Here is a 13235-nt window from a genome sequence, read left to right as displayed (position 1 = left end):
AGAAGTAGATTTATTGAGCTCAGTGCTTCCATTGGAGAGTCCACTTTGGATCCAACCCAGCATAAACAAAGCAGCAAAGACAAGAGATCTTTGGTGCCTATTGTTGAGCTGGATTCAGAGGTGGGAAAAAAAAGGGGCCTCATAGAATTAAAATGTTATATTTCACTTTTCAACTCCACTAATCCACTTGGAACGCTTCATTTTAATCTATCTTTAAATTTAGACTATATTCTATTGCTGAGCCCTAATCCAGAAATTACCTTTGATTGCTGGGATAAACGTAGCTCAAAGGTAAATGTTTTCTGCCAGAACCAAATTAAAAAGAGTAATTCCTTTTTCAGCTTATAGCCATCTGTGGTGTCTATGTACATTCCCTTGGTAAACCATTTTTTTTCTCCCCCTTTGGAATATGAATGGTTATGTTAAGTAGATGTTTGTGAGGAACACAACTGTCTGAATTAGCCATAAGATTAACCAGATCGGGCTACTGAAGCAGAAAAACCAACTCTTTCACATGATTAAGTGATTTTCATGGCAAGGTATAACAGTGCTAGGAATTTTTTTTTTCACTTTACATTGCACTGAATGACCACATCAAGCATTTCCTATTTAGGTATAGCACAGTACATCTTCAACCACAACCTCACAACAGATGCTTCTGCCAGATGGTCATTCCCCTACCCTGTTCTTCTCCACTTTTCCAAATGACAGTTGGTGTACATTCAGAGTTGTTTAGCGCTGTGGATTTCTGTAAATTATCAAGTACGGCCCTCAGATGCAAGTTTTTCTCTAAAAGCACACACTCCCACCCAGAATGGTGCTCCCAAGATGGAGTTTGGTAAGGAGTTTCAGAATATTGACTCAGTCAGGATGGTGTGTGACTTGGAGGGAAATTTGGAGGTTGTGTTCCCATGGTTACTACATCTTAAATGTAGATGGATGCTGCAACTTAATGTTTTCATCTACGTATCTACTGAAGAAACCGTGCTACAGGTTAGTTATCCCTATTTTCACAAATAAATCAATGAAACGGATCCTGATTATCCATAGCACAACAAAATTATGCATTGGACCAGACTGGGGTGGGAAGGGAAAAATTTAGAGACAGCCTTTTAAAACAGTTTGTCAAAGAACGAGACCTTCTTTAGCCTATCATTCAAGGCTCCATTTAAGCTCCTAATCTACAGGAAAATGCTATTCTAACCAGCATGGCCACCTGTCCAGTTTTGAAGTGGACGGTCTGGTTTTCTGTCTGGAAATTTCCAAAATGAACACTGGACAAAATCTGGTTTTTCAAACTGAGGTGCATTTTTTTTCCATTCTTGCGCCTTGTGAATCGCAGGTTTTAAATGACAAGGTTATTAAGATCTTAAAATTCATTTTCAGCAAGAAAGAGAATATCAAAGGACAATTTTTAAAAATCACACTCCCCACTCTGAGCATTGCCTGCCAGGGACCGCTGTATATTGGGAATTATGGCACTTGCACCCCCCCGCAATTTTCCATCCATTAATTTCAACTGACACAAAATTGTGGAGAGCATTCCTAATATTCGTTTCCAATCGCCCAGGCTCCAAGTCTGCAGCGCAATATTGTAAAATTACCCCCTCAGATCTTGCACCACATTCCCAGTGCCCTTTGCCCCTATCCAGTTTTGGATTTAGCAACAAGCAAGAACCACTGTTTTAACTCACTAACACCAGTACTCTATCATACTTCAGGCTGTGGACTAGAGTTTCATCTTAAAATGGGAAAAATGGAGTTTGTCTCACTGTCCAGCTTTGCACCACAGTTAAAGATTCAGTAGGACATACTATAAAACAATGAAAGCATGGCCACGACAAAGCACTGAGGAAATAATGAAATTCCAGTCACGTCTTTTTTATTGAAAATGTATTTAACAAGCTGGCCAAGACAAAGTCCCTTTACAAGACACGTATTACAGAAGCTTTAATCTCAGACAGTTTTACATTTATCCTTAAGAATATGAATGTAATGTTACAGTCCAGATCATTAAATGAAAATATATACATCACATCCTCCCCCATTTGTTGCTTCCACCTTTTCTATATAATGTCGAACCCTTCATAAAGGCAGCATCTGTGCTTTTTAAAATCCCCTTTTGATGCTGACTCTTGCTGGGGTACAGCTCAATAGGTGACTGTGGCTCTCTGGTACCACACCCAAGTGGCCACTCGTGATTCTAGATAGTGAGCACTGGGAGAGTCCTTGTCCATTGAGGGCATGCTGTCCTCACTTTGATATCCACACACACTCACTCCTTCCGGCACAGGTCAGTGCACAGCGATCAGGAGCATGCGCTCTGGTTGATTCTTCTGCTCCTCCACCTAGGGTTGAGCACTTGTAGCATTCCAAGTGCTGCCCTGGTTGAGATCAACTAACACAGTAAAGATCCAGAATCAGACCTGTGCCATTTTCGGTCTGTATCGCTCACAGTGCATTCCTGACAAAGCAATCACGAGTATTAATTTTACATTCGAACCATAAGCCCTAACCCTCAAAAGATCAGGACCACTTTGCAGAACCAACAAGCTCTGTGCTGGGGAGTGGGGGGGCGCGCGGGTAGATGGACATAACATGCTGTAACCATTTTTTGTTTTAGAATTGCTCAAGTCAACCAACAAAACGTCATTTGGGCTGTGCCAAGAGTTGTTAGCAAAAAAATAGTCAAATGATTACCAGAGAATTGAGGTGCAGCTCCCTGATTCAATGTGGCTTTGGTCATGTTGAACTGTTTGATTATATTCTTCAGCCAAAGTCAACTAGCCTAAGGGCCCAGAACTGTTAATTTACAGACCAAAAATCAAAGGTCTTGAAATTATACAGTGCCATATCAGAGTACAGATGCGTAATCCATTCATATGACATTCCTTCGTATGCGATTTCAAGAGGCGTTAACTCACTTAAAGTGAACGGGTAAGACTACAGTTAAAATAGCAAATAAGGGAATTTCATGCAGGGGGGTCAATTATTTTGTATGCTAATATTGTGTAATTTCAAGGCAATAATGTTTTGTGACAGTAGCAGTGTTATCAGTAATAGGATCTGAACACTGAAATCAAGAGTGTTATTACTCCTCTCCACCCATTTTGGTTGCCTCAGAGACTTGTTAATTAAATCAGTTCTTTACATTTCTAATTGGTTGTTTGTGTTAATATTAAAATTGGTTATAATCAGCTAATTGGCACAACCCTAAATATCACAGTGAGACAAATAAACACTGACAAATGTGACAAATATATACTTACAAGTTGACATGATGCAGTAGTGAGCAAACAGCTCCAACAGTGCATTTATTTACCAAAAGTGCACAAGCCCATTACTGCATCACACAAGGTTCAAACTGGTGACTGTTCTGTAACTGTGACCTGCACACCCACATCCAAAGTTGTTGTGGAACTGGACAGTAATCAGAAATAAGTAATTGAGAAAATTTACATCCTGAAAACAAGCACATGAAAGTTCTGTGAAAGAACCCAGCCTTAAATAAACCCAGCCTTAAATAATCCAACCCAGGGGGTGGTGGAGAGACAGGTAATTCTAAATTGTGTTGTCTTATGGGGCTTTTCTTTCACATTGGGACACAAAGCAAGATGTACAATCTATCTCCTTCCTCCAGTCATGGCCAAAGTACTGATGCAGCTAAGTGCCTCGACTGACTTCACTGTGTTTTTGTACATTGGGTATAGACAGTCTTTCACCATTTTAGCCCCTTTTTGGGTTGTTAACTTTACCTCAAGGTCAAAATGTTTTGCTTTAGAAAGGTTGTGAAAACAAAAATAGCTAAGAATATTGCATTCAACCCTGCAGCCACCTTTCTGGGTATTGGTTGTGGATACCCCTTCACTTTGTAGTGTACTGGATGAGGACAGGTTACTTCACAAATACCAAATGGTCATCTGCTTAACTTCATTGTGTTTCTTTAAGTTAAAGAGACAAGTTTCTTATTCTTACACAAAATAACAAAAGCACATAATTTTACTTAGACATGAAAGGCAAATGATTGAAAGCTACATTCAACAGACCCATTAAGAAAGAACGAACTTGCATTGATACAGTGCCTTTCATGACGTCCCAAAGCTCTTCACAGCCAATGAAGTAAGTGCTGTCACTGAATTTACTTAATTCAAGTTTCTATTGTTGGTAACATTTTTATTAAAAACTAAAATATTAAAAAACAGTTGTAAGGATCTCCCCTGATGCCCCAGTGGATGCAGAAGTATGCTGGAGAGATTTAGAATTCCTGACCCAGATTCAATTGCTGGGCTGTGCTCAGTTAATTCATCTCACCGAATCACAATTGGGCCACCACAATTGGCCTCAAGACTCTGGATTGGGGGTAGGGAGAGGGCGGAGAGAGAGAGAGAAAAATATCATAGGGTTTCCACTTCTGATCGCTACCCAGTTGCCCCTGTTGTTGGAAAGTGTATAGTTTTGGACGTTAGGTGAGGATAAAGTGGGATGAAGGTAGGATTGGGGCTTGGCTGTAATGGTCCCTGTGGTAGAACAACCTGCCAACACACACTGTCTGGAACTCATACATAAAGGATAGTCACTGATCAAGATACTGATAGGCTGCAGGTGCCTGTGGAACTGTACCCCAGCAAGCGTTAGTGAGGAAGGGAGGGGAAAAAATTAGTGTAAAAATGAAACAATAAAGACACCATCGAGTATATTTGCCTGTGTGTGCATAAAGTTAATGGCATTTTTTGTTTACTGGTTTATACCAATGAGTTATCAGAAACTATCTTTAATTTTATATATAGCCCCATGTCTTTTAAGTTTGTTGCATGAATTGACACAATTGCTCAACATTAACAGCAAGCAGTGTTGCCTGTGTAATCACAGGGGGATTACAGAACACTCTTGATAATTCAGTCATCTTTGCACTAAAAAACTTGAATTGTCCAATTTGAATTAAGCACAGAAAAGTAGAAATGTAACGCTAACATGCTGACTTAGCAGATCATTTGAATAAGTGTAGCCTTCACATGTTGATGTAGGTAAAGCTGTTCTGATAATGGTACTATGTTTTTATGAATTCCATGAGGGCCACAGTAGCATTTTTACACCAAAGCCAGAAAATACAACCTAGCAGTTTTAAAAATGGCCTTTTTCTCCTCATAACAGAAAGTCCCCCTGACTGGGAAGATCAGACCAGTTGGGAGGGATTCAGATTTCTCCATGCAGGTTTGTTTTATGGTGAAAGGGGAATTGCACATTTGACAGCTGGTGCTCTCAAAGTGACAGGAATGCATCACTCAGGGAAATTTTATATGTTTGAACCCAGCATCAGCAACAATCACTCTCAAATCAGACCAAGTATGAGTGATATGTGAGGTACAGTTTCCACTATTCTTTCCCAACTATGTCCCTTAATCCCACCTCAAAAGAGCATCCATGCTACACCAGTGACATTTCCATCTCCCACATTAGCCATTTCTTTGACCTTTGAATCTTCCAATATTGTCAGGCAGTTTAGGCTGAAGCTCCTACCTACTAGGACCTACTGTGAGACTGCCCAAATTTATATCACTTCTCACTCTCAGTCACTGAGGACTTTCATCCAAGCACTGTTCAAGATCAAACCGAAGACCGAGAGGTGAAATAAGAGTGCTCTCACTTGTGCCCCCCAGTCCTTTATGCAATAGCCAGTGTTAATGCTGATCTGTGAATGAGACTAATTTAACAGCATCTCAAACTTCTGCCCTTCTCCCAGGATCACTTCTGAATGGGATTTCATTTAATGCACTAACGAAGATCTGATAACTCTCACTCAAATCAGAAACTAAGTCAGGACACAAACTCATGATATTGCACTTGTGAATCAAACCCTCAACTGCTCAAGTTACTGGGCCGCCCTATTTGATTTGTTTCATTTAAAGAGTATTAGGAATTCATAAATCTTCAGCATATTTTATACTTCTCTAATGTTCCCTTGTAACAAAAGGAGTTAAAAATATACACAATTACTTTGCGGATACACTAAGTCCTCTATTATGAGGTCTTTGGGACCACACAGTAAGTGTGCATTACAGTAAGGGGATCGGAGACAGTTTTTACTCTCACCATTAATAAATGGTTACTAAACCCAAAGTCCTGGTAATGTTCTGAAGGCTTCTGGAGTGCATTACAGAAAATACACTCCAGGGTGTGGCAGAACTTCAACATTCAACATGTTAACTGTGTAATCTTCTCTTTGAAAAAGTGAATTTGCACCACTGGTCAGTGGAACAAATTGAGTTTCATAACCTCAGTGACCAGCATTAAGTGTTTCTTCACAACTTCCATCCGGTCAAGTCTGTTGTCATAATGGGATCTTTCCAATTTCAACAGAAGTCCTAAAGAGTTGTGGGCATTGTCTTTACAGTTTCAGTTAACTGCTGGGTGATTACGCCATTGGTAAGAAATGTTCCCCTTTATTTATGTTTGAATTGCCTGCTGCCTCTACCTCATGGGTGACTGTAGCTGCATGACTGCTTTAGGCCCATAAGGAACATAAAACTATCTTTTGTGCGAAACGCTAATGACAAAGAACTCACAAAAAGGTTGCTAATTACAATTTTTTATACATGTCCAGGTGGATTTAAGCCTCCCATGCAATGTCAGAGCGTGATATCGCTTAGGGCAGCTCAGACTTCTGACTCCCAACCAGACTACTAGAACATAAATTAGACAATAAGGTCTGCAGCTGTCTCTAAGCTCTAGTCTGCTGGAGGTTTTCTCAGCCAGAAAGACTACTGTAGTTACAATTGTGAATTCGCATCTCCAGAAACAAGCAAAACAAACAGGGTGGCTACTGCTCCTGCGACTGAGACGAGGAGGAGAAAGAGAGGAAGGGGGAAAGGAAGGACCGTTGCCAGTTTGGCAACCAGATAGAAAGGTTATCTTACAAAGCCTGATCTGTGCCACTGTTGTGCTTCGTTTATAGTCTCTTTTTAATGAGCTTCTCCAGTTTACGGATCCTGGAAGATTCCTGTTCAGGGGACGGGGCAGACAGCGATGTTGTTAAACTGTTCTCTCCACCTGAAGGAGGGGTCGGTAGTCTCTGTCGGAAAAGTTCCAGCATGCTGCTCTGCTCACTCCGCTTCAGACCCTGCAATGCAGAGAAGGGGGATTTGGAGTAAAACAACCACTCCTCATAATTTACAGGTACACTTCCTTTTAGTTGGTACTTAGGATTTACCTGGAAGAAAGTCATATTCTTCTCCTTATTCCATGCCCTGTTTAATGCTGCTGGTTATCTCTGTCTCCGTGATTGCACCTGTAAATCCATATCTCAACCCCAAAGCTACAATTTGGTGAACGTCAACAGTTAAAAGTCTAGTTTGATTTTCAATTGCTTCTGATTTCAAAATGGGGCTCTTAAATAATTCACTTGCATTGATTTTATTGTAGTACGACAGACTTAAGGAGGGTGTAATTAGAGGGTAATGCTGTAATACTCCAGTAAACTGCAACTGAATGGTAGATAGTGAATTCTCATTGGTAATGACCCACTTTTTTTTTATTCGTTCATGGGATGTGTGCGTCGTTGGCAAGGCCAGCATTTATTGTCCATCCCTAATTGCCCTTAAGAAGGTGGTGGTGAGCCGCCTTCTTGAACCGCTGCAGTCCGTGTGGTGAAGGTTCTCCCACAGTGCTGTTAGGTAAGGAGTTCCAGGATTTTGACCCAGAGATGACGAAGGAACGGCTACATATTTCCAAGTCGGGATGGTGTGTGACTTGGAGGGGAACGTGCAGGTGGTGTTGTTCCCATGTGCCTGCTGCCCTTGTCCTTCTAGATGGTAGAGGTCGCGGGTTTGGGAGGTGCTGTCGAAGAAGCCTTGGCGAGTTGCTGCCACGGTGCGCCGGTGGTGAAGGGAGTGAATGTTTAGGGTGGTGGAAGGGGTGCCAATCAAGCGGGCTGCTTTGTCCTGGATGGTGTCGACCTTCTTGAGTGTTGTTGGAGCTGCACTCATCCAGGCAAGTGGAGAGTATTCCATCACACTCCTGACTTGATGGTGGAAAGGTTTTGGGGAGTCAGGAGGTGAGCCACTTGCCGCAGAATACCCAGCCTCTGACCTGCTCTCGTAGCCACAGTATATATGTGGCTGGTCCAGTTAAGTTTCTTGTCAATGGTGATGCCTAGGATGTTGACGGTGGGGGATTTGGCGATGGTAATGCCACTGAATGTCAAGGGGAGGTGGTTAGATTCTCTCTTGTTGGAGATGGTCATTGCCTGGCACTTGTCTGGCGCGAATGTTATTTGCCATTTATCAGCCCAAGCCTGGATATTGTTCAGGTCTTGCTGCATGAGGGCACGGACTACTTCATTATCTGAGGAGTTGTGAATGCAACTGAACACTGTGCAATCATCAGCGAACATCCCCATTTCTGACCTTACGATGGAGGGAAGGTCATTGATGAAGCAGCTGAAGATGGTTGGGCCTAGGACACTGCCCTGAGGAACTCCTGCTGCAATGTCCTGAGGCTGAGATGATTGGCCTCCAACAACCACTACCATCTTCCATTGTGCTAGGTATGACTCCAGTCACTGGAGAGTTTTCCCCTGATTCCCATTGACTTCAATTTTACTAGGGCTCCTTGGTGCCACACACAGTCAAATGCTGCCTTGATGTCAAGGGCAGTCACTCTCACCTCACCTCTGGAATTCAGCTCTTTTGTCCATTTTTGGACCAAGGCTGTAATGAGGTCTGGAGCCGAGTGGTCCTGGCGGAACCCAAACTGAGCATCGGTGAGCAGGTTATTGGTAAGTGCCGCTTGATAGCAATGTCGACGACACCTTCCATCACTTTGCTGATGATTGAGAGTAGACTGATGGGGCGGTAATCGGCTGGATTGGATTTATCCTGTTTTTTGTGGACAGGACATACCTGGGCAATTTTCCACATTGCCGGGTAGATGCCAGTGTTGTAGCTGTACTGGAACAGTTTGGCTAGAGGCGCGGCTAGTTCTGGAGCACAAGTCTTCAGCACTATAGCCGGGATGTTGTCAGGGCCCATAGCCTTTGCTGTATCCAGTGCACTCAGCCGTTGCACTTGTCATCCTTCGACATGTTGCCATGGGGAGAAACTGAGAGGAGCTCAAGAGGGACATCTCTCAGCAACTGGCTGAAGGACAGCACTGAGAAGTCTCCAGCTTCTGGGAAGCTACGGTGGGGCAGCGAAACTACAGAATCATCATCATCATCTTCATCTTCATCAGCCGACTATTGTCGGAGCTCCTGTGACTGTCCTCCACAACTCTTTATTCATTATGCATTCGAGACTGTCCAGGGTTGCTCTTTCATTGACTTGTTATGTACTGCAGCTGCGTCGCAGCTTGCAGCTTGTGGATGTCGTTGGCCAATTCAAGGATTAGCTCATCCGCTTTTTGATGGCATTTCCTCCAATTTCACAATTTGCCATCGTGGGATTTGAAATCTCAACCTCTGGGTTGCTAATCCTGTACCATAACCACTGTACTACTGTACCCAGTTTGGTGGGCCTGAGCCTCTGACACTACACGAGGCCTTAAATTAAAACACAAAATTTTGTGAGTGCCCAGCATCTGAAACAGAAAGATAGGTTTACATTTGGGTGGCTTCAGATAAAGGGTCCCATCCTGGGCATTAATTCATTTCACTCTTTCAGATGCTGACTTAAGACTGGGATGAGGAGGAATTTCTTCATCAGAGGGTTCTTTGGAATTCTTTACCCCAGAGGGCTGTGGATGCTGAGTCATTGAGTATATTCAAGGCTGAGATAGATGATTTTTGGACTTTTGGGAAATCAAGGTATATGGGGATCGGGCGGGAAAGTGGAGTTGAGGTTGAAGATCAGCCATGATCTGATTGAATGGCGGAGCAGGATCGAGGGGCTGTATGGCCTACTCCTGCTCCTACTTCTTATGATCCTTATGACTGACCTACTGTGAATTTTCAGCATTCATGGTTTTCCTTTTCATCTCAACAATACAGGGTGTTTCTTCTAAGACCATGATCCTGCTATTTGCTGCCCTGCTCAAGGCTGAGGTGAACACAATACTGAGGTTTTAATTTAACACCTTGATTTATCAGATATACTTCTGAAGATCTCACCTTCATGTCAAGAACTTTCTGGAATGTGTCCGTGCTACAATCAGCCAGGAGTTTGATGTAATTATCGACAAACACCACAGATGCTTCGTGAGGAGCCATTACCACCTGTAGGATCGAGGAAAATTCGATAGTTAAAATGTGGTCAGGGAGAGTTCATCATTTTGAATACTTGAATTACTAAAAAAAACTTGTATTTACATAAGACCATATCACATCTCTGAAAGCACGTCACATACAATGTCTCATTCATGCCATTAAGATACTCCCATTTATATATTGCCTTATCACGCCCAATATGGTCGCCATTTTGCACCCAGCAAGATCCCACAAACAGAATTGAGATAAATGCACAGTTGATCTGATTTTTATGGTGTTAGTTGAATGAAGAATGGTGGCCAAGACAACAAAACTCCTTGTTCATCTTTGAATATGGGATCTTTAACATCCACCTGTACCAAAGGAAGAGGCGGCCGGAGTCTTGGTTAAATGCCTCATCTGAAGCATACGATACAGCAATTCTGCTCGTTCCCTTAATTCTTCAATACGTACGCCGCTCTTCACCGTCCTCTCCCTGCGCCCCCCACCCCCCCCTCAAATCACATCATCCTGGTTCTATTTCTTCCCTTAAAATATTGTTGAGGTTCCTCCTTTAGTCAGGAGGGGAACATAGTTTGAGTGGATCTGGATTTCTCAATGCGCTTCATCACTGTCCCAGTATATGCTACCATGGGGCATGATTGGTCTTGTCAGTTGTTTCTCTTCTTGAAATTATGGAAGTGGTCCATTGTCATGCTTAGTGGGCTGGTCGAGAATTAACAGTGAGGGCAAGTTAGAAGCCAGATCATTAAGTCCGATCTTTATCCTATTTTAATGTTACATACACCTCGGCAGCCTAAAGGAGTGACATCTGAAAAGCCTTTCAACTCAAGGGCAGAAGTCTCACACCTAGAGGGCCCTGAGTAACAGTGCCATTGTAAAACACTGGCTGGGAAAATTTCCAATCTTGAATACTGGAAACACACAGTGGGTTCATCAGTATCTGAAAAGTGAGAAAAAGTACATTAACCTGTCTTTCTTCTTTTCAGATGCAGACAGATCTGTGTATTTTCTGTTTTTGATTCCAGCAATTGTTTTTTTTTTAACATTTATTTTATCCATAAATATATCCCATCTACAAGGTTTCAAACCTGTTTCAAATATTTGGCACTTTTATTTAATGCCATTACATCGTACAACAGAATACACCAAGAAATAGTGCATACCCTCTCTTGTACAAAGATGGCAGCCACAATGATTCACTAAGACACATGTTTGGCTCATAACATTTCTTAAAGGTATTAAATGGATCCATGGTTAGGTGAAGAGTGACAATTTCACCAGAGAGATTTACGTTGTAATCCTCTGACCTTGCTCTAGCCGTAGCGGACAGTGTGGAAAACTTGCTCCCAGGCTTTCACCAAAAGCAATACAAGAATGCCCTGGGACAATGCTTCTTCCCTCCCTGTGGAGAATCGATCAGCCTCTGCTCAGTGCCTTCTCTCAGCAATCTGGCCAAAATTAGGAGTGCATTACCAGCCAATCTAGAATATGGATATAATGGAATTTATTTTACAGCTGGGGCTTTTCCAGCTCCACACTGAAAGAATCTCTTGATCTGTTCAAAGTAAAATGCTCCATTTAAAGAGGTCAATGGAGATCCTAAAAACAACTATTCGCAGCTGTTGCTTTCAGTGCATCCAGGCAAACAAATCCCAGAAATGTAAACGGTTTCCATTTATTGCATTTGAAAAACAGCACGAGTATTAGTGCTTCAGTGAAGAAGAAGGGAAATGATAAAAAAAAATGCTCATTTTTTTTAAAGCGAGGATAATGACCGTCTTGAGTACACTTTACTCACAAATCTTTAGTTTTTGGAACTTCCCTCATGGGTAGGCTGTGGTCTGGAATATGGTTATGATATTTTGCCAATAAGAGAAAGCTGCGTTTAATTGGGCCTGTTCTCTTTAAGGCTACTCCTCCAGTACTGTGGAGAAGTGGTGTAAGTGGACAAATCCAAGGCTTGTAAACTCCCAGGGTCAATTAGAGAGCCAATTACAGCTGCTTCTAAATTTCAGTCTCCAGGTCGGAAGAAATTAGTATTAAATGGCTGGCTTTCTTTTTTTTTAAAAAAAATGGTTTGCATCTGCAACAAAATGTGATGTCTGCAGTGTTACAAACAAATAGCAGATGCAAGATTTTAGATATACTAACAGATTTACCCCATGACTTTGCTCACAGGAAGTCATATATATGGACAAGGACAGTATACAATGCAACACACAAGATCTTATTGCTGCTCAGGTGGATTTTTAAGGCAATCCAGTTGAATTGCCATTCGGGCCTATACTCTCTGGAGTTTAGAAGAATGAGAGGTAATCTCATTGAAACATATAAGATTCTGAGAGGGCTTGACAGGGTAGATGCTTAGAGGCTGTTTCCCCTGGCTGGAGAGTCTAGAACTAGGGGGCGTTGTCTCAGGATAAGGGGTCGGCCATTTCGGACTGGGATAAGGAGAAATTTCTTCATTTAGAGGGTTGTGAATCTTTGGAATTCTCTACCCCGGGGGCTGTGGATGCTCAGTCATTAAATATATTCAAGGCTGAGATGGATAGATTTTTGGACTTCAAGGGAATCAAGGGATATGAGGATCGGCAGGAAAGTGGAGTTGAGGTTGAAGATCAGCCATGATCTTATGGAATGGCGGAGCAGGCTCGAGCGGCCATACACCTGCTCCTATTTCTTATGTTCTTAAGCAAATACAGGGTGAGGTCAATCAGAGGTGAATTACAGATTGGAAAATGCTTATTAATTTCAAACTCTAGGTTAACAGCAGGTTGTCTTTCTCTTTTTAAGATTAGTTTGTATCTGTAACATTCACATCTGGTGCGTGATGAGCCAACACTAGATGCAAGACTTATCCTTGGATAGAAAAAGGCAGGAGCAATGGTCTCATATTTTGATAGTATCATATTTTGAAACCTTGAATATAGTCTTGCAGTGATAAAAGCCTGTCCTATTGGGGGGGGGGGGGGGGGGACGAAGTCAGATGGAGAAGTGGCAAGTGAGGAAAGATACTGGAGAAAAAGGCAGAAAA

At 42.2% G+C, this 13235-nt stretch overlaps 1 protein-coding gene across 5 annotated transcripts in view; it reads right to left on the bottom strand.

Annotated features, from left to right (window-relative positions):
• Positions 1-1865: 1865 nt before the first annotated feature.
• The window catches only part of vps53 (VPS53 subunit of GARP complex), a 188242-nt gene continuing 176872 nt past the window's right edge, over positions 1866-13235 (bottom strand). For 3 of the 5 annotated variants that reach the window (XM_068008319.1, XM_068008321.1, XM_068008323.1), the window contains 2 exons: positions 10103-10207; positions 1866-7117 (listed from right to left, as the gene is read on the bottom strand). In XM_068008319.1, the coding sequence (XP_067864420.1) occupies positions 6947-7117; positions 10103-10207 (276 nt within the window). In that variant the 3' untranslated portion in view covers positions 1866-6946. The remainder of the gene's footprint in view (positions 7118-10102; positions 10208-13235) is intronic. The other 2 variants (XR_010968530.1, XM_068008320.1) reach the window with 2 other exon arrangements.

Source organism: Heptranchias perlo, chromosome 28, assembly GCF_035084215.1.
Source record: "Heptranchias perlo isolate sHepPer1 chromosome 28, sHepPer1.hap1, whole genome shotgun sequence".
NCBI classification, from domain to species: domain Eukaryota; kingdom Metazoa; phylum Chordata; class Chondrichthyes; order Hexanchiformes; family Hexanchidae; genus Heptranchias; species Heptranchias perlo.
This window is presented reverse-complemented; position numbering and strand designations above follow the sequence as displayed.